The sequence below is a fragment of the Onychostruthus taczanowskii genome, unplaced genomic scaffold (assembly GCF_017590055.1).
Source record: "Onychostruthus taczanowskii isolate IOZ18803 unplaced genomic scaffold, ASM1759005v1 scaffold2, whole genome shotgun sequence".
Lineage (NCBI taxonomy): Eukaryota > Metazoa > Chordata > Aves > Passeriformes > Passeridae > Onychostruthus > Onychostruthus taczanowskii.
The window spans coordinates 18,352,202-18,372,791 of NW_024499239.1; the positions used below are offsets into that span (position 1 = coordinate 18,352,202).

The following is a 20,590-nucleotide window of genomic DNA, read 5'->3' on the forward strand; positions in this document are numbered from 1 at the left end:
GATTGCAAATTTCAGTGATTGGAGGTTTGGGGATATTTAGTACTTTTTGCACACTATTTAAAATAATTGTCACCAATTTTAGTTTATCAGTTGTTCTTCTGATTTCTTCTTCTTTCATGTTTTTTTTTACAACTAACACATTTTAGCATCAAACTCCGCTAGTTTCTAACGGTGCTACTGTTAAAAGAATGATCACAAAATAGAGACAAATACCTTGGTTTTCTCTTGCTGAAATTCTATCTGGATGTTGGTTAGTTTAGTTCGCAGCTCCTCATTAGCAGCTTGCAGGGCTTCAGTCTCCATGTCGGACTTCTCTCCCTTGGCACGACTTTTCTTTGACATAATTGTTTTTGAAGTTTAAAATAAAATGTTTGCTCCACACTGAGCTACCAGCTAGTGCTTTCTGCTTTTAGCATTTAAGAGTGGTGGAGTGGTCAACAAACCCCTTCATACAAGTCTCTGCCATCATGGGAGCAGTCTCTCATGGCCTGGAAGAAGCAAAGTGGTAGGAACAGAATTAGGCTACAGCACTGAGCAGAATCAAACATCAGATTAACATCCACTTTTAAAGCACACTGGACTTCCTTGAATTATACTATACTTCATAGTGTACCAGAGTTTGAAAGAAACAGATAAGAAGTTACATAATATAAACTCTATCCACTCTATTCTGTTATTCACAGAAATAAAAGTATTAACAGTTCTGATGAATATAGCATATAAACAGAAATTAGATCTTATTCAAGACCTGATTAGAACCATGCTCAGAATTCCCAAGATGCAGAGAGAAAGCCATAAATTAATTGAGGTAGTGTTTCAGTGGGAATAGTTTATTTTTTGTAGTATGAAGAAGTATTTCTCTCCCTAATGTATCAGTTATAATGCATAATTGTGTTATTCGTAATTATCATTGAGTTTCACATCATCAGCATCTATTAAAAAGGTATCACAAAACTGGAAAAACATTTAAAAATGTTTCTTAAAACACCCTATCTGTAACCTGCTTATGTTCAGGGCTGATACTGCTTGAAAAGCTACAATGGAAACAAGAAAGTATTTAACTTCATTTTCATTTCCCAGTATGCGCTAAGCTTGAAAAGTATTCAATTATTTAAATCAGCTTTATGTAATATTCAAGGAGAACATCAATAGCAGACAAAGAACCCTAATTCCGATAATTAGGAAATCCCATGATTAGTTTGCTTCATGACTAGTCAGTATGGAAGCTTAATCTGTAATTTTTTTTCCTCTCTGCCCTGCTGCTCTCCTCTAAGAATAGTCTGGTGCTCCACAAGACCAAACTGTGGAACAAGTGCTATCAGTGCTGAACTACTTTCCAAACCCATGTTATCTGCACATTTTTAAATATTCATATAGTTTCATCATTAAATTTTAGACAAACCAGAAAGGTTCCTCTTTAAAACTGAATGACATTACTGAAGTATTGTATTTCCACGAAAATTGTTATCAAATTGCCATCAAACAATAAGATGCTCTTTCCAACCTATTACTGATGGGGAGTCATTTTGAAATCGTATTAGAATGAAAATCCCATGCATTCCTTAGCACATACTTTCTAAAGGGTTAGTGACTAATACCTCAGGTGTGTAGAGACAAACTAAACACCTCAGTTTTATGCTCCTTTTCAAGCACTGGTAAGCAGGTGGTGAGTTAAATATCTGGCTTAGAATGACGAGCCAAATCAGATGAAAAGTGAACAGAACTCAGGACACCAAGTCTCAGTCTGTTTGACAATATTCCCATTGAGTTCTTTCATTTGTAAAAAGCAATTGAAAAAAAATGAAGTTTACCAATTATTTGCTGAAGTAACTTAAGAGAAATAGTTGCTTTTCTCTGTAGTATCAGATATTTTTCCTTTGAAATATAATAATCTATCAAGTCCTTCTATTCAACAACACTTTGTTCCTTATATTCATTATATGAAGCATTTTAATATATAATCTGTGAAAAAAACCAGGAACTTAAATACATTTTAATTTTATTATGCATCAGACCCACCTTACCGAACAAATAAACACTGGAGCTATTGTGATTTTACACATAGTAGTTGACCCAAGAAAAACAAATCAGCAATATTCTTACAGTAAATTTTAAAAAAGGAACTCTTTGGTGAGTAGAATAAATGTGAGGAATTACTGTTTTAATAAAGGCATTTCATGCTATTAATCTGTGGACTTTCTGTGATGCTCAAATTACATTTAATACTCAAATTAGCCTTAAAACTAGAGAGTTCAGCATTATTCTTTGAAGTACTCTTCAGAATTTAAAAAAAAAACTCTCAAGGCATTGCTCTCAATTTTTTTCCTTTAACTCTCAACATTTGAGAATTGTCCTTTTCAGGTAAAATAAAAGCTTGAACTTGAAGAAACTTACCCTCCTGTCTTATAGGAATTGAGGGAAGGAGAGTGGGGAGGGGACCAAAAGCAACACCTCCCAACCAAACTGAACATAATAAATACTCTAAAACCACAAAACAAAAGATATTGCCAAAAAGCCAAAAAACCAAACCAACAACAACAACAACAACAACAACAACAACAACAACAACAAACAAACAAACAAAAAAACCAAAGCAACCAAAAATCCCTCACAAACAAACAACAAAAAAAAAACCAAAAAACAAAAAAACACACCTAGAAACAACCACCCATGAAGCTGCATTGGTGGGCATAAAAAAATTTCCATTTTTACTCTTCCCTAGATACATTTTCCAGCGTACCTATTTCAAAAGCAGGAACTATGGCAACACAAAGACTATCTATATACCCAGAGAGGCACACAGCCCAGACACACAAGGGCTGAAGCAGAGACTGCATCCTGATTCCCAAACGAAAGGCACAGAACCAGCGAGTGCCCAGATTCCCTCCTAGTTGACTACCCACATTTGATATTTGGATAAAGGTCAGGACAAAAAAAAAAAACAAAACAAAAAAAAACCCATGAAAAACACCAAACAACTTGTAAAAATGAGAAAAAAAATGAAGGAGAAAACACTCCTCTCTAACGAACAAAATTTTACTGACGCAGATGCTTCAACCAACAACCAACAACCTATTTATTAACTCCCCATATGTCTGCTGAGAGACAAATTTATGATGTAACCAGGATACAATCCCACAATCACTCCATGACTAAAAATAGCCAATTCCTGCACTCTGAGTTCTACACACTTCTTGCAAACCTTGGAATCATTTGAATGTATTTTATATTTCACATCAAGAAAAAACATAGGAAAGAGTAATGGATTCTAAAGCACAAGTCACATTTTCAGCGTGTTTTCTCTGGAACATACCAAGTTTCTGACTTTACTTGATAGGTATAGGGGCAATTGTCATAGAAGAAAAACAACAAAATAAATAAACTTGATTGAACTACACAATAGTTTGGGGGTTTGGTCTGTAAAAGATAAAAACATCTAATATGATTTCTCTTACAGATGTTTTGGGAAATCCATTAAATTCTTAGCATACTAAAAAATCAATCAGCTGAACAATACCCTAACTTCCAATTTCTCTTCTATTTGCTTAGCAGATTTAAAGGATGTTTTTTATAACTACCTCAATCTCTTCTCTGATTTTATCAAACAAGACCTCAAACTATGTAATTAATTGCTATATGATGATTCTAGATGTTAAATATCAATACAATGTAATAGAAAAAAGAAAAATCAGGTACTGCAGAAATGTGAGTGTGTAGCATCAATAAATTTTGATTACATAAGGGTAAGGAAAAAAATGAACTTTTTTAATATCTAATCTGTGAAACAATACTTTCTATTGAAAAGTAAGTCAATTTAAAGAAATGTAAGTCTTTAAACATGATCCTGTATGAAGAACACAAAATTATGGGGAGGATTATATCTTTAGAGAGTGAGTCTTTCAGTAACAAACAGCAATCAACAGGAAAAGTAAGTAAACCCATAAAATCAAGTAATAAATATGGATAACATTATATCATGAAAAATTTACTAAATTATATCAACCAAAATTCTGCATTCCAGCCTTATTTCAAACTTTGACAACATTACTCAGCTGCAGCACAATTTTTGGAAGGTGAAATTGTCAGTGAGTCATCTCAGCCAAAGCACCAAGCCGTAACTCAGTTACTGGAGGGAAATAATAAAGCTTCATCTCAAGACTGCACCTCCACATAAATAGTGCACCATTCTACTTCAGCTTTTTTTATTTCAACACTTATCTTTTAATTCTGCACAGCCTACTGCAGCTACCCATAACCCTCACTGTGCTTGTGAACATGAGATGTAAGTACATTCGCAACACAGCACAATTCTGTACATTCATGAAGTTTAAAATAAATTTTATTACCATAGCATCTGACAATAGTAAATGCAGTGGACATGGGTACAATGTTAACTTCAGAAGTAACTTGCAGTTCACCTATGTTATAGTTTAAAAAAACAATGATAATCAACCAGTGACTGTATGGGAAAGACAAAATTCATTGCTGCCACTGCCCAAGGCACATTTCTCACAAGGTTCAGATGACCTACATTTACTGCTTCAATTCTCAGTTCTGTGTAATAAAACATGACTGAATGGATAAAAGCAGAAGAACCTCTACAGGATTGTACAATAATACTCATCTTGCCGACAAATCTGAACGTAAATTATCAATACAGCTTTCTAAGTACATTGTAGACTGGTCTCCTTTCTGATACCCCTTTGTAGCTACCTACAAGGACAAATATATTTCTGTAACAGTAGAACCTTTGAGGGTTACTGTAAATCATAGCCTGCTTAGGGAAATACAGTTTCCTTACAGTGGAACACTTTATAAATATCACTTGACTTTTTGATGGATAAAACCAGAAACATCTTTGTTGTTAACTAACAGCCCACATTCTTTCTTTCAGATTCACAGCCTAAAGTCCTGAGTCAATCTTGCTTTAATAACACACCTCCTAGGGCCACACTATACAGAAAGCAATCACCAAGAAACTATAAGCATTTTTTCATTGCTTTTTTGCCAGAAGACCTCAATGTAACAATCCTGCAGAGCCAGGTGGAACAGAGCTTTCCATGGTAGAGATTACATGTAGCATGAGTCAGGCTTTTGTGACACTTGCTCAGATTTCTACAGCAGGTGACATCCCACGGATGAGCACAGGATCTGTAAAGCACTCAGCTCTTCAGTCCAGGTTTGTAATTGCTTCCATATTTTTTTCAATGGCATCTCAGCAAAGGTGATCTGTGATTCTGTCACTCCACATCTTTCAGAAAATTCCCAATGCCCTCAGGAATCAGTACCCAGGTTTTAACTTCCCACCACAAATCACTGCCTTCCAGGTCTTTATACAGTTGATAGAACTAATTTGGTAATTTCCTAAATTAATTTCACCAATGTATTCATTTTTTCTTCAGTGAATTGGCTGCCTGTGTTCTGTGTATCTGCTAAAACATATGCAACTAAAATATGTATCCAAGTCACTGCACATCAACGATAAAAAATTAAAAAAAAACCAAAAAAACAAAAAAACACCCAAACCATATCAAACTCATTTAGATACTACGCACACACACAGATGTGTAAATGTTTGTGTATATGCTAGTTACAACCATGTGAAACTGAATTTTTATTTTTGATTGGTCCTACTCTATGCCACTGGATAGCATCCAGTATATGAATGGCTTCATTCTAGTGAAGGGACATGAACAGCCCACCAAAACACCCCAAAAAACTAACTCTTAGTTTAAAAGGAATTACCACAAGTAAAAAAGAATGTATGAGACAAAGAGGACACAGCATGAGGAAGGGAAGGGATCCTACCCCTCTCTTCTGCACTACACAACCCTTTCATGCACGGAGTTACTGAAAACTTAACCTGAATCCCTTCCCAGAAAGCTAAGAGCTTGATTCCAGGACTTTTTTTTATTTTAAGTAAATAAAAAATATTCATTGACTTCAATGAATTTGCATTATTAATATTTACCCAATTTCACTTACAGCACTGTTTCAAGGATTTACCAAATTATTAATCATTAATCATTAATCATTAATATGTTTCTATTAGCCCTATTAAAAGACAAAATGCTACAAAGAGGAGTCCTGTGACACACATAAAATAAAAGAGACATTAGCACAGAAAGGCAAAGTTCAAACACAAGTAAAAATGGTTAAACAGAACCCTCCCTCCACAACCTTCACAACTCAGCTCTGTTACACAACCACAGTGCTTTAGGGCTCACTGCAGCTCCAGAGAGGCAGCTCTAGGCAGAGCTGTTTCCCTGATCTCTGGGCCAGCTCCCTTCTCTCCAGCATGGACAGGAGCCCTGACCTGATGCCTGCAGTCTGACACAGGGCATCAGCCTCTGGACCTTCTCAGCGTGCCCTGGGGATGAGCAGGGAGATCCCTGCGCTCTCACTGAGGAGCAGCATTCCCACTACAACAGAACATTTAAGAGCAAAAACAGAAGGTAGAAGAAAGGGCAAGTTACAACATTTCTAAGTTGGGGCTAGATAAATGGCAAATACAGAGACAGATTCTAATATCTTTACTGAATATCACTGACACCCCACAAATATAATCAAGCTGTCAAATTTGGGCTTTTGGATTATAGTGGACCAGTTTTGTTTAGCTACTCAGCTGATTTTTGCAGGAAGCTTTGAAGGTATCAGCCTAGTCCAGTAATACGGGAAGACTGACAAAAGAACATGCTGCATTTTTTCCAAAGTTCCCATGGTGGTCCATTTTTAAAGCCAAGTTCCTTAGCTCCTGAGAGCAAAGTAAGGATATACACTACAGAACTGGCAGTGGTGTTGCTTACATTTTGAAGACTCATAGAATTCCCAAAAAGGTGCTCAAGAATTTAGGACCTCAACTTTGTGTTCGATTACTGCATCAAGGACTCCTGCTCAGCTTCAATGTTCTTCAACCCCACATGCAAATCTAATTTCAAATCTAACTGTATTGTTATTATTATTCTTGTTATTATTATTATTATCTTATTGGAAACACACAGTCTAAGGCTTGATGCATTTTGGTTCCACCTACAGTTCTGTCACAGATGCCTTGTATTTTCTCTACCAAATCACTTAATCTCTTAGTAAAGTAGGCATTACACTTCCAGAAAGACTATCAGAAATGTATTCTGAGGACAATACTATGAAATAAGAGATTAGGTTCATGTAATGAGAAATGAAACTTAAGTGACTGCCATGTTCATTGCAGTGAACAGAGTTTAAGTCACTCTGGGAACTGGCTGATGCAACTGCATCACCTGGGATAAAATATTTAAACTGGGTGTTTCAGCCAGTAGCTTCTTTCCCATCTCAGCTCTCTGAAAGGGAGCTGTGCAATGGCTACAAACTACAGGCAGTAAAAAGCACAGCTAGATACTAACACAGCAAGAGCCTGGAGACAAACTTTTGTTTCTCTCTCTGGTTAAACAGGACAGAGACAAACATGACAAAGCATAACAAAAGTACAGAACAGAAACTGAACTGTGAACTCTTTGTGCAACCATCTTCCAGTATCTACAAATAGAGAACACTTCACCACCGTGAGAAGACTACAAATAAAATACCCTTCTGGTAACTGCCAGCAAATTTGATTCAAACCATTCCAGACTGTTGGAAATGCTGTTGGCAAGTTGGCCACCAGAAATACAAATGTGCTCTCTGAACATACTAAAAGTTGAATGTGGCAGCTAAGAACAGTTGCAGAAAATATATTTATCCAGATACATGTACCAACATCATAATTTTAAGGACAGCATCCCTCAGAATGTTAAAAAGATGCATTCAGTCATGGTTCACCTTAAAAAGAGGAAACAGGCAAGTAGATATAAATATAAAACTCCAGAAATACTCTGTGGCACACCACTATAGACTGTGACACTTTCTGTTGTCCAGAACAGACTGCCCCAAAGTATTCTGAAGCTCAGAAATTAATCAGTGCACAAACACACACACACATATATATACACATATGGAAATAAAGCTTCCTAAAAGCTTCCTAAATTAGGGGCAGACAGAACCAGACTACTTGCACATACAACTTTGAGTGCTTTAGTATGCAAGTTGTGCACACAATTTATGGGGGTATTCAATTTATGGGGGCACAGCATTGCTAGCAGTGCACCCCAAACTGCTGAGTGCTGTCATAGTCAAGCTGATTTGGACATTTAGGGGGACTAAAAAGTGATTTATTATTCCCTCCAAAGAAAACATCCTGTCTCTATACCTATATAATGTCTCTCCTTCACTGAGAATCAAGATTGCATTTCACTATACTGTTTCAGAAGATGGTACAGTGTTTTGCAGAAAGCTGAGGCCAAGACATGCCACCTAAAGCTTACAAAAGTCCCAATGGTTAAATGAAAAATGTTTATGCTTCATTGCTTCAGAACACAAGATCCTTCTTGCCATGGTGCCTGCAAAGAAGGCTACTCTCTGGAAGGCCTAAATGGCTGTAAATCATCTGTGACCATAGACAAAAATCTTTATTCAAGTTGTATTATCGTGTAAATTTGACACAGTTGCAATCATATCTATGAATCCAGTTGTGTAGAAATATATTCACATAGTTTCTGCTATTAAGTGGTGTTCAGTTCTGTTCCTCTTCCCACCTCGTCCCCTAGAAGAGGTGGCAGAGGGAAGCCTCAAATTTAGGGTGCTGGCAGTGACTTTACAGACAAACTTAGTCTTAATGAAGACTCGGTGGAAAAATATGGAAATCGGTATTGCCAGAAACTGTTCTTTCTACACCTTCTCCCTAAACTTTAGCTGAAAGGGTGAATCAGATTTTCCTTTGAGGTTAAGGTTATCACAGCTATGGCAGCAACACTAATTTTTCACCTCCTACATAGCAAACCTATACTAGCAAAACTGAAAGCTTCATGTAAAGCAAGACTTGGCTGTTACCTGTGCACATTGGCCTTGCACATGAAAGGGAAATGCTGAAATGCTGCCTGTTTCAGTGAACAACATGAAAACTGGGAGTTCTTAAGTGAAACCATGCTCATTCCCCTCCCAGGGCATATATATTCAAATGGCTACACTCCAAACACATACTATTTATTAATTTTTTTGCAGTAGAGACATCTGGAAACATCAGAAAGAGCTTCACTAACACTTTCCAAATGTTGTAAAGGATTAAGAATAGAAAATTTCTACATGTTTCCTTTGGGATATGTGAGTCTTTACCAGTAAATAAGAAGGTTATATGTTTCCTTTCATTGTCCAAGAGTATGCATTTTTAATTCTTACTCTGATTGTTGGAAGTTAGTTGAAATGCTCAAGGACTCTCTGCCTCCCTTCTACTACAAAATCTCATATTTTTGTCTTGTGTTATAATAACATCCAGCACAACTGTATAAATATAATATGTGCAGTTGTGCACAGGATAGGTTTCCTTCAGAATGGATAAGTTGTAGGTGTTGAGATTAAAATTAGTCCTTCAAGATCCTTCTCCTAGAAATCAATGTTTACACACTGCTATGCATAAAGCAGGATTTTGCCCACATGCATGCGTATATTGCCAAAATAAAATCCCATTATCAAAGCTACTTAATATTCAAAACACCATTTGGAGATATTGACATTACAAATTAATTAAACTGAAGAGCTGAGAAAACAAACAAAAAGCTAGAAAGACAATCATAACCAAGAGAAAACCTATTCATCAAGAAAAAGCACCAGGTGCTGCAAACTGGTATATCGTAAGGAATTCTCAGAACTGCCAAGTTTATGGCCTCTCACTACTGTTTGTTGAATGCACAACACATAGGATACAGGTTTCTCACAGTTCATACCTTTTTTCCCATTCATACTCATGTATGAACATACAAGGAGCTCCAGAAAAGTCTGAAGATCTGCTGTGCTTTAATACTGGGCAGCAAGCCTGATATATTTGAGAGCCCTTTCCATGGTTTAGTTTTCTTTATAAGACCACTTACAAACACTCAGCACATAGATGATTACTTTTAGATGACTCAGTGCAACATCCCTTATCTTATCTCGACACAACCATAACCAACGACAGACTTATCAAGGGGCAAAACATGTGTGGGAATTCTGCCAGCAGCTGCACAGCCACCAGCCACCCAAATGTATTACCTTGCTACATCTGCAAGTAAGAAAATCTCTTTAGACACAAGCATATTATAGTACTTGTTTTCTGTGTTTGGAGAGTAATGGATCTGTAATCTCATGGCAGTGAGCATAAGTAATATTTGTATAGAGGATCAGTCAGCACAGGTTGTTTGTTCAAAGGATGTTAAGAAAAAATGGAAACATGAGAGCAATACCGAAGTTTATCTAAGTTTAATTTTCAGTATTCAGAGAAAGAGGGAAAATATCAAATTATCAGTCATCAAAAGAAAGAAAAAGCCATTTTAAAAAATGTGCCTGGCCCTACTGCAGGGCCAGGCATGCTACAGCAATCCTAAATTTTCACAGAAGCAGCCAGCCATTCTCTAAAGCAAAGTGCCAGCTCACAGCTGCATGATATAGCAGCACCATTCCTGCATGAATGCTTGTGTTTGCCCTTCCAGTCTGAGGAGACACTTGGAAGAGATCAGGAATAGTCTAGACAAATAACAAGACATCATGCAAGAAATATAATCAAAAACAGGGACCAGATAGGCAAGATTTTTTCCCATAGCATTGGGAAAATGTGCATAAGCAATCCAGAAGATGGAAACCCACTGTGCAAATTTTCATAAGCTAGTTCCAGCTGTTAGGATAGATACAGAAAACTGGCACATGATGAAATCACTTTCCAAAATACACTGGCTGTTGAAGACTCATGTTTAGAACATTTCATCTTTATTATGCAGAGTCAGCTAAACAAACTATTAAGTCTAAATCAATTTTTTAATCTGTGTTTCACTGTTTGGATGTACAGGAACAGAGCAGTCTAAAGGACAATGGGGGATAATAATCTTTAAATAGCATCCTTTTGAAATTTAAAAATTAAAATACATTTACTTTTGCAGAAAGACAAGTGATAATAGTCATCAGCTGGGTTTAGAGTTCAGCATTTTAATTCTTTCTAAAATCAGCATAATTTACTTTCTGTTAGGATTAACTAGATCTGTAGATAATCTTTTTAGATAAATCTGTGATTGAAGTTCCTCATGCATTTACCCTGAAGTGTTAAATCCAGTCAGAAGAAAAAGATGAACTACCCTCCCAGGTACAGAAGAGAGAATTTAGTAGTCACATTGGTTTATCTGTTGCCCCAAAACATATTTAGTTACAAATTAGAAATTACAAATTAAAATAATTATTCTCTATAATGAAAGTTAATTACATTAGCAAATATTAAATTATTTTAGACACTCTTTTTCACTCTTTATGTTTCTTTATAATGACTACACTATAATGAAATTCTGTGACGTGTTAAAGTCAAAGATACTACAATGAAATAGTAGCTGTATTTGAGTGTGATAGAAAACAGACGGACCCTAAGACTCATTCTATATCCTAGGTCTTTTTACTTTATTCTTTCCTTCTTCATTACTTTTTTATTAACAATCATTCATTCTACAGCTGTCAGTTCCCACAGCACTTGCCTTATTTAGTGTCATACTTTTCTATTCAGAGAAGGAAGTGTTCACTATTCAGTATGTTAAATATAACAAGGTATATTTCAAATCAAGCAAAGTTTGTGAGTAGCAAAGAAGCAACAATTTCAATATGCAAACTAACAAAATAGCCATTGGGAAAGGATATTTCCTGGGTTACTGCTGTTTTTGTTTTCTTCCTGTACTACAGTTTTCTGGCAAACCTCAACTATATTCTCAGTATCTTTCTAGATAAAAATGTCTTTTCTAAGGATCAACAGCATTTTGCTGCAGAAATAACAGTTACACAGAGTGGGGGTTTACGATTTCCTAATATTTCTAAGCCTAATAACCCTGTCATCACTGCAGGACTGCCACAAGATGAAAATACCAAAAATTAGGCATGGAGTTAAACTGTCATTCATACTTCTGTAATGGGAGGAACAGGTAATTTCAAGATGATCCTTGAAGCAAACAAAATATTATGTTGGGGTTTATGCATGGCATACATGCATACATGGCCTGCTGAATACCCAGACATGCACACATTAGAAACACATAAAAGTCAGCAAAAGGTTGGGAAAGTCTGTCAAAGCAGCTTAGCTCTCTTGACTGAGACCAAAGCAACTAAAGCCCTTCTTCTTTACTAATGGTGACAGACATAGGTGAGGTAACACAGTGCTCAAGTTAGCAAGCATATGATAAATACAAGACACTAAGCACCCTTCTGTACTGCCATCACAGATGCCATGGGTGGTGGTGGTGGTGGGGCAACCACTTAAAAATTAATTGGAAAAAGAAATCACAAGTGAGAAAATGTTTCTATCAAGAATCTGTTCAGTGAATCCAGAACACATCTCTATAAAGAGAATGAAAGCAACTCACAAAAAGACAAAAGCTTCATACAGATTTGGTTTATTTTATTGCCTGCGAAATCTGGTTGTGTTTAAAAGTCTTTCTCAGTACAAAAAGAATTTCAAACCTGAGGCTTCAAATGATACTGTTTCTAATAAAATGATAGCATCATATCTGTATGGCAGATTTATTCTCCTCCTACCCAACCAACACGCTGGCAATGCACAGTACCTTTCTCTTGTCCACAGGTTTCTGAGGCAGTTGTGTTCAATTTTAATTTAAAGAGGTGAAGACTGAGCAGCAGCAGTTGCTAAGTCACAAGCTGTGTTTGTTCTGGGACTTTCCACAGCTCCTAGTCCTGTTGGAACATTCTCCTTTTCATCAGCAAGGAGGGCTTCCAGAGCAGTATTAGTGACATCATCTGTTAAACAAAAGAAAAGAGATTTAATACAAATCAGATTTCATTAAAAACTTTGATGATAGCAATGGAATGGAAATTTATTTCCATGGGGTAACAAAATGCAGCAGAATAAGGTATCATATAAAAGTGCAAGTGTGGCATCTTCTCTCCATTAAGAACACAAAAGGGTGGCCTTTCCTAGATGGTCCTCAGTGAAAGCAGGATGGAAGCTGCTAAGCTCCTTGGCAACTAGACGAGGTCAATCCAGAATGTTAACTCTGTCCAGCTAACACTAAATTTGTATTCCATTTCAACACAAGTTATTGGGTTTTGGGATACCTAAACAGTCATGGTGGCCACCTATAAATTGTCACGTGCAGATTGTCCACTGCCATAAATCTTTGTAAATACCAAAAGTATACAAACATAAAGAAGTTATCATGTGTCATATTGAAAGAAGGACAAGACTAAATTTTAGAAAACCTTAATTCTGTTCTTGAAGGCAATTATCACAATTTCCTTTTTGAAAACAAACAATTAAAAGACAATGGACAGGGCCTTGATATTTTCTTACTTCATATTTCTTTATAATACTTCATTGTATTTTGATCACAAGGGGAAACAACAGAAGCATTTTAGTTTTTGCTGATGTTCACTGCATGTTAATTTGAATTGGTATTTCCCATGCACAGAAAAAATTACAGAAATAAAATTATTATTATGGTGATATCTTCAAGGAAAATATCACTCTGAAAGCTTAATGACTGAAAGCAATTCAAGTTCATAAATGAGAATCATTTACCTCAGTTTTCCAAGAGTCTCTAAACACCTTTCTCTACACCTTTCACTGCAGAGTGAAAAAAAGAAAGTAAAAAAGTACTAAATCTTCTAACTAAAAGTACTAAAAAGTACATATACCCCTTGTATTAGAGCTTGAGGACAAGTGACTTGAACAAGCCCAACAGATTTCAGCAATGTCTTAATCAGACATGGCCATATGGAGGTCTCCAAAGCAGAGAGCTGGCAGACACAACACCGAACAGGTCAAATTCTTTGCCTTTTGGGCAAGAGAGCTGGAAGCCAGGCAGCAGACATGGCCATATGGAGGTGTCCAAAGCAGAGAGCTGGCAGACAACACAGAACAGGTCAAATTCTTTGCCTTTTGGGCAAGAGAGCTGGAAGCCAGGCAGAATTCCACATATGAACTGTGCTGAAACATGATAGATATAACTGCTCTCATGTACAATGTTCAAATCTTTACCAAATAATGTATTTCACATAAAATACATCAGGATTGCATCCAACGGTAATTTCCCAAAACCGTAATTTCCAAACCACTTCCCTTGCTTGGAAATCCTGCATTTCTCTCTAGGGGTTTGTTTAAGGCAATACCATGTATTCTGTTGTTAGAGTTTTAAAACCTTAATCCTTTATTTGTTCCATAATGACAGGCATCTAGGTAGTATTTAATGGAGAAAGGAAATCTGCATACTGATTTCCTTAGGGCCAAAGGATAGATATAACTGCTATCATGTACAATGTTCAACTCTTCACAAAAAATGTATTTCACATAAAATACATCAGGATTGCATCCAACGGTTCAGTCCCAAAACCATAATTTCCAAACCACTTTCCTTGCTTGGAAATCCTGCATTTCTCTCTAGGGGTTTGTTTAAGGCAATACCATGTATTCTGTTGTTAGAGTTTTAAAACCTTAATCCTTTATTTGTTCCATAATGACAGGCATCTAGGTAGTATTTAATGGAGAAAGGAAATCTGCATACTGATTTCCTTAGGGCCAAATTCACTGCTGTGACAGAACACTTTTGAAAAGGATGAAAGTACAGCTAGGGCCAGATCATGGCAGAAGATCAAAGTGCTGAAACAGCTTAGTTGGCATATTTAAGTAGCACAAAACACTGGGAAAAGAGGAATTCAATTTATTTATATAGTAACAAACCTCCTCAGGCAAAGCACCTCTACTTTTTAGGTGTCAGATATGTTTCACTTCACCCCATCTTCATCAGTCTTTTTGAGCTGCCCTATTCCTAAACATTCCAAAATTGTTATTCTACATAAAACATTTTGTTGCTTTCTTCTGGCCTTCTGTTAGCAATCTGAATACATTTGAATAAAAGAGGTTTCCCCATATTAATATGAAATATAGCAATGCCTAAGACAAAGCAAGAATTTACTTATAAAAGGCAAGTAGACAGCAATCAGGCCAATAAGATGATACCAAAACAGACCAATACCCACAAGACTCAAAAGGGAAAAAAAAAAAACCAAAACAGAAAATCACAGCTCCAAATTCCAAAGTTACCTGGGTAATTTGTCTACATTGAAAAATTTACTTCTCTTTTAGCATATCTAATTCTGTAATACCTATTGTTCTAAAAAGTAAGTTATTTGATCCCAAAATGTTTATTGTTAAGATAAAGTTTTTTTGAATGCTCTAGTAAGCTTGGAAATAAAAAAAAATATATTTTATTTTTGGCCAACTGGTCTCACTACATAACAAGAGTAGTGTTTACAAAAGCTTTGAGAGAAGAATGAAAGAGATCTAGAACGTGTGTAAGTCACAATAATAAGAGCAAATAAAAAGAAGCAGCATAGTAATTTGACAATATCTACTTCTGAAAGTGGATGTTTCTTTCTTAATCTCACTCAGTAGCATAGCATATGAGTGAGATTAAGAAAGAAGATTAATTGGCAATAAGTCTTGCAAAAACTGGGGCAAATTTGAAACATTTAATTATGCCAGTCAGTACAAGTTGTTAGAGTGCTATTCACAGTGAATTACCAGCAACCACTGGAAAACTACAACCTAATAATCCTTTAGTAATCTTCCTACAGCTTCTTAAAAGATATGGTAATACAAAAATAGCTTAAAATAATTGGATAACTAATTTCTCGTTTCCAGTAACTGCTAAGCTAAATCTATTTCTAATGATGGACAGGAAGGATAAAGAGGGGAAGCTACTACTGTGGAAATATATCTGTAAATCTACAAACAAACAGAGCATAAAGTACAGCTGTTCAAATTCATTCACAATTCAGAATATACCACACACACACCAAAAGCACCTCAAAGAACCAAAACTATTATGGAAATAATTTGACAGACGAGCTATGTTTGATACATTGCTAATTTCACTCAGTGCAGTGAAATCACCAACATGCTCATATCCTGCAGCTATGGCAGCAAATGCTAAATAAACAAAGTTGATTCAGTTATGTTCTTTATCATATAATGGATCTCTAGACAAAATACATTGTTATAAAAATGAAGGGTTTTCTTTGTTTACATGGAAATAATTAGCAACACTTGTCAACATTTCCCAAATAGTTAGGAAAGGATGGAAGGTATTCGAGATGTTCAGGCTTTTAATCACATAGTGCAATACACAGAATCTTTGGTCAAAGTTCTCTTTCTCACACTTTTACCTCCATCATTTCAGGCAGCATTGCATCGGGAAAGCAAGATAAGTTTAAAAGTAAGAGAGTAAACACTGATACTACCTCCATCCTTTCCTTGAGATTCCCAAAACAGGCAAAGCACTCGGGTTTTCAAAGATTTCAGCCAGATCTGTTCACATGGGACATCTTAGTCCATTTTAACTCTTAAACTGAGTGTATTACTTACAGAAGTTTAAAAAAATAACGGCTAAGGTGGACAGCTAGTTTAGATTTCTGCTTGGAAAGCAGAACAGCTGAGGACAATTCCTCTGACAAATGGGGAAATGTCATGTACAGTCCATATATGCAGAGTCTGTGGACTATAAGGGTGGGGATCTCAAAAGAACACCTTCTTCTGCAGAAGAGTGGTACAAAACCTTCCTCCTGTCCAACACACCCCAAACAGAAACAGGCAGGGTCCAACTATAATCGCCAGAGCAGAAAAAAGAGCAATCATCCTTGGCATATAGTAAGAGAAAAACAGTTTCCCTGAATGTTTCGGAAGCCTTCCCTATGTCTTTGTACAGCTTTGTACATTTTGAAGACTTTTTGAAAACAAGGTTTTTTGCTTTAAAATGACTAAGTATTAAAGAAGAGTGACTAAAACAAAAGGCAATTTCTTTGGGAAAACAGTGCTGAACACATCTGTGAATTCTCTGCAATAGTTGCTAGAGATTTCAGCTGGCAAATGCCTTGTAATGAGAACATGTACATTACCACTGGCTTTTTGTCAGAAGTTATCCTAATTGACAGCTAGAGGAGCAGGGGGAAGAGGTTCTTTCATACAACCAAATGTTCAAGGATTAAAAAAGCAAATTTCTTTCAAAAAACCTATGACATTTTACTATGGTGCCTTGTATTCTACTCTAAAGCTTTCTATCCATAATATTAATTTGATTTACAGCTTTTTAAAAGATTCATTTTTCAGGCATAGAAAATATATGCAAGGAGACTGCATCTTCCCCTTCCTGCCCCTGCTCTTGGATTTGTAGGACCGTGATAGTTACTTAGGTACCTGATTCCCTGGGATTTCCAACAGAGCAAAAACTTTATTTACACATAAATAACTGGCACAGATGAACAACTTAACATTCTGACAGCCAGAACCTGCCAGCAACAAACACTTATGCCCAACATACATTACTTGCTCTCTCCTCTACCCATTCAGTGTCTGCCTAGTACACAGTATTACAACCAGAAATGTGCTGCCTTCTGCTGTGGCTGCACAAAAAGCAGATTGGGAGGAGAGGGAAAAAAAAAAAAAAAAAAAAAGGAGACAAAAATAAATAGAAGAAAAAAAAGAGATATTTAAAATAATCCCTTGAAAGCAAAGACAATCTAAAGGGAGGCTTCAGTGTGAATGCACCAGGGCCCAAGGAAGAAATAGCACAGATAATGCCAGAGTCACCCCCTTTCAACACAAAGACTTATCAGCAGGAAAATACTGTGGCATGACCTTTATAGCCCACTCTACACATGAGCAACAAACACTTTGAAAAATGTGCAACCACAATCCCTATTCTTTACATAGTGAACAAACTTAAAGAGCACAAAAAGACTTCAGAAGCTTTCTCTTCTTATTTTTAATACCAAATTTGAAATTGATATAGCTAAAATCAGACACAATAAGCAGCAAGTTCCTGGCTATAAATATATCTTTCATTGCTACCAGGGAGTACTGAAGAAAACTTTCCTATCTGTTTTAAACTCTTCTTTTTATTGCAAAATACATCTTTGGTGGACAAAACACAGAACTTTTATTTGGATACTAGAAGCAATGACAGATATAGAAGCAGCCATTCACTTTCCTGCCTCCCTTGTGTTACATCTTTCTGTTTTGGCATCCCCATAATAAGGAACCCTTTGGGATCATTTGAACTTCTGTCAGCAATGATGGACTACCAAAATTAGGTCAACAATTCAAATTTGTTTCCATGTTATTCTTTTTGCCTTGCTGCAGATTACTGTGCCACAATTCCCAGATGGAAAGCCTACCAATGACTGAAACAGTGCTTTCAGAGGAATTGGTATCATTCCTGACACCTTGCTGTTTTAATTGGATTGTCAATACAAAGAAAAATCTTCCTATTCTTTCTCTTTTTCTCTGAAGTAGGGGGTAATAGGGCTTCTTGAGCATGTGTTTCAGAAGACTCTGAGTGTGACTTGCTTCTATGGTTGACTTAAAACCGTAAAACACATTTGGAAAGTAAGCTAATTACAATTTTATAAGTTTACTAGATTTTATATGACAAATGTGGTGTGCAGAACCGTATTTGCCATATAAAATCTAGTAAACAGGGTTGCTTTTGTATGCAGAATTAGGCAAATCTGTATTCTCTACGTTACATAGTGCTTATGTGTAATAGTCACACAAAAAGTTTTTCAGTAACTAAGATGAACGGGATGAAGTAGCAATGGGAGTGAAAGCTATCCATAAGAAATTATGTCCTTTAAGCCTACCAAGAATTAACTAATAAAGTAATGAATGGCATTCTGTATTCATTAAATGTCAAATGCAGTAAGGCTTTTAAAAAACATATTCAGTGGGCTTTCAGTGGGCATGGCCAGAGACTACACAACCTCACAAACACTAAGAACCAGTCTTTTAATACCTTTAAAAAAAGAAAAAAAAAATCATTCAACATAAAATGTTTTCCCCAACACAGATTTCTTTTCTGAAGGCTAAGACTGGTGACACCTCTCAGCCTGTTTACAAATGTTTGGGGGCTCTTTTTGCTCCCAGGTCTGTCAAAGGAGCCAACCTACTCCTGGAAGCTCTGCCATCCAAGACCCTTTGTCTCACACAAAATAAGCTTATAAACAGGTTCCATACAGAAAAGTGGTCTTAGGCTACTCAGACATTACAAAAGAGATTATTCTTTTAGGCTAACATTAATTTTTATGTTACCATAGGATTTATACAAATGCAACAAAGATGGAAACAGCAAAGTTTTATATAATCATCCATAAAGAAGCAACATCTTCAAAAGTATAAAATTGGGGGCGGGGGGGGGGGGGCGGGTCTAATACTTCAATATGAGCATTTGAGTGCATTAGGAAACTTGAAGGGTTATTCTTTTCTTTGTATAGTCTCAAACACCAGTGAGTTTTGAGAACAAAATAAATAATGCTCTTCAACACACTCTTTAGTCTTTTCTGACTGATAAACAGATCCAGAGAGAATTTCCAGCCATGCATAGGCTTCAAAAATAGTTCTGTGCAACTCTGCTTCCCTGGCCTGGCACCTTTTGCTCTGGCTGCCTGTGCCACACCAGCAGGCAGCCCAGATCTGCAGGCTCCCCACTGCAATGGGACAAGAATTAAGGGGATGTTGTGCCATTGCTCTGCTTGGCTTGGTGCTCACTGGCAATGCTTTACTTCCAGCTCAGTTTCAAGTTGCTGAGTAACAATTTTTGTCCTCTGGACTTACCCAGAAACCAAAGTTATGTTGTCTTGCTGTTATCCAGCTTACTCACAGGCACAGGCTGGCGCAGTGAAGGTTTTAAAGACCATTTTTCTTCCCTGCTCCCACACACAGTGTCCAGTGCTGCTTTATCAAAGTGATGTAAGATCACCAATTCACTCTCTACTTCAATATTTTAGATACTAGAGATTTTTCAGTTTTAAAGCCTGAACAAAGATTCCTCACACGTCTGTCACTGGTAAAACAATTTCATGTATTTGCATTTTCCTTTACACAATGGAAAAGCAGAAGTTTCACCCTCCAAAAAGAACTATTTTTTCAATGGTGTTCCATAGGGCCTAGTATTTATAAAATGTAAGTGTAATGCAAGATTTATTAGGCTCTTCAGGCCTTTTAGTGTCTCTTACATATGGCTTGTTTATTTGCTGTTTTGCCTCAGCAGTTCGTGCAGTATATAAATATGCATGACATTCATTTTACATTTATATGACTACAAGCAAATATATACAATGGTCTCATAAAGAAACAAATTAATCCCTAAATCTGAACAACCTGAAATCTCTTTCTTATATCTTAACTGAAAATCTTTTATGCAAATACTATTCAATTATCAAATTTTACTTTAACATGATTAATTTTAAAATAACAAATTTTCCCATCAGCGTTTGCAATCAGTTTGAAAATTGCTAAATGTGACCATTGCTACATGTAATAGTGTTCACTTTTAATTGCCTTGTGTACTTTAAGAAATCTGCACTGTGTCATAACAGTGATACTTCATGGTATGTGTACTATTTTTCAGAGTTTCTGACAAACTAGTTACTTCTAGCTCTTCTTTGCAGCTCTGTGGCAGTCCTTCCCTTTATAAGCCAGATCCTCAAAGCTACAAGAAATCTTAAAATA

The 20,590-nt window shown here is 36.3% G+C and overlaps 1 protein-coding gene across 1 annotated transcript in view; it reads right to left on the bottom strand.

The window, feature by feature from the left end:
- JAKMIP1 (janus kinase and microtubule interacting protein 1) overlaps positions 1-9,923 on the bottom strand; it is an 81,801-nt gene extending 71,878 nt beyond the window's left edge. Inside the window, exons 1-2 of the mRNA XM_041402593.1 lie at positions 9,795-9,923; positions 214-488 (exon numbers count right to left, since the gene is read on the bottom strand). Coding sequence (XP_041258527.1) covers positions 214-342 — 129 coding nt within the window. The 5' untranslated portion in view covers positions 343-488; positions 9,795-9,923. The remainder of the gene's footprint in view (positions 1-213; positions 489-9,794) is intronic.
- Positions 9,924-20,590: the final 10,667 nt, after the last annotated feature.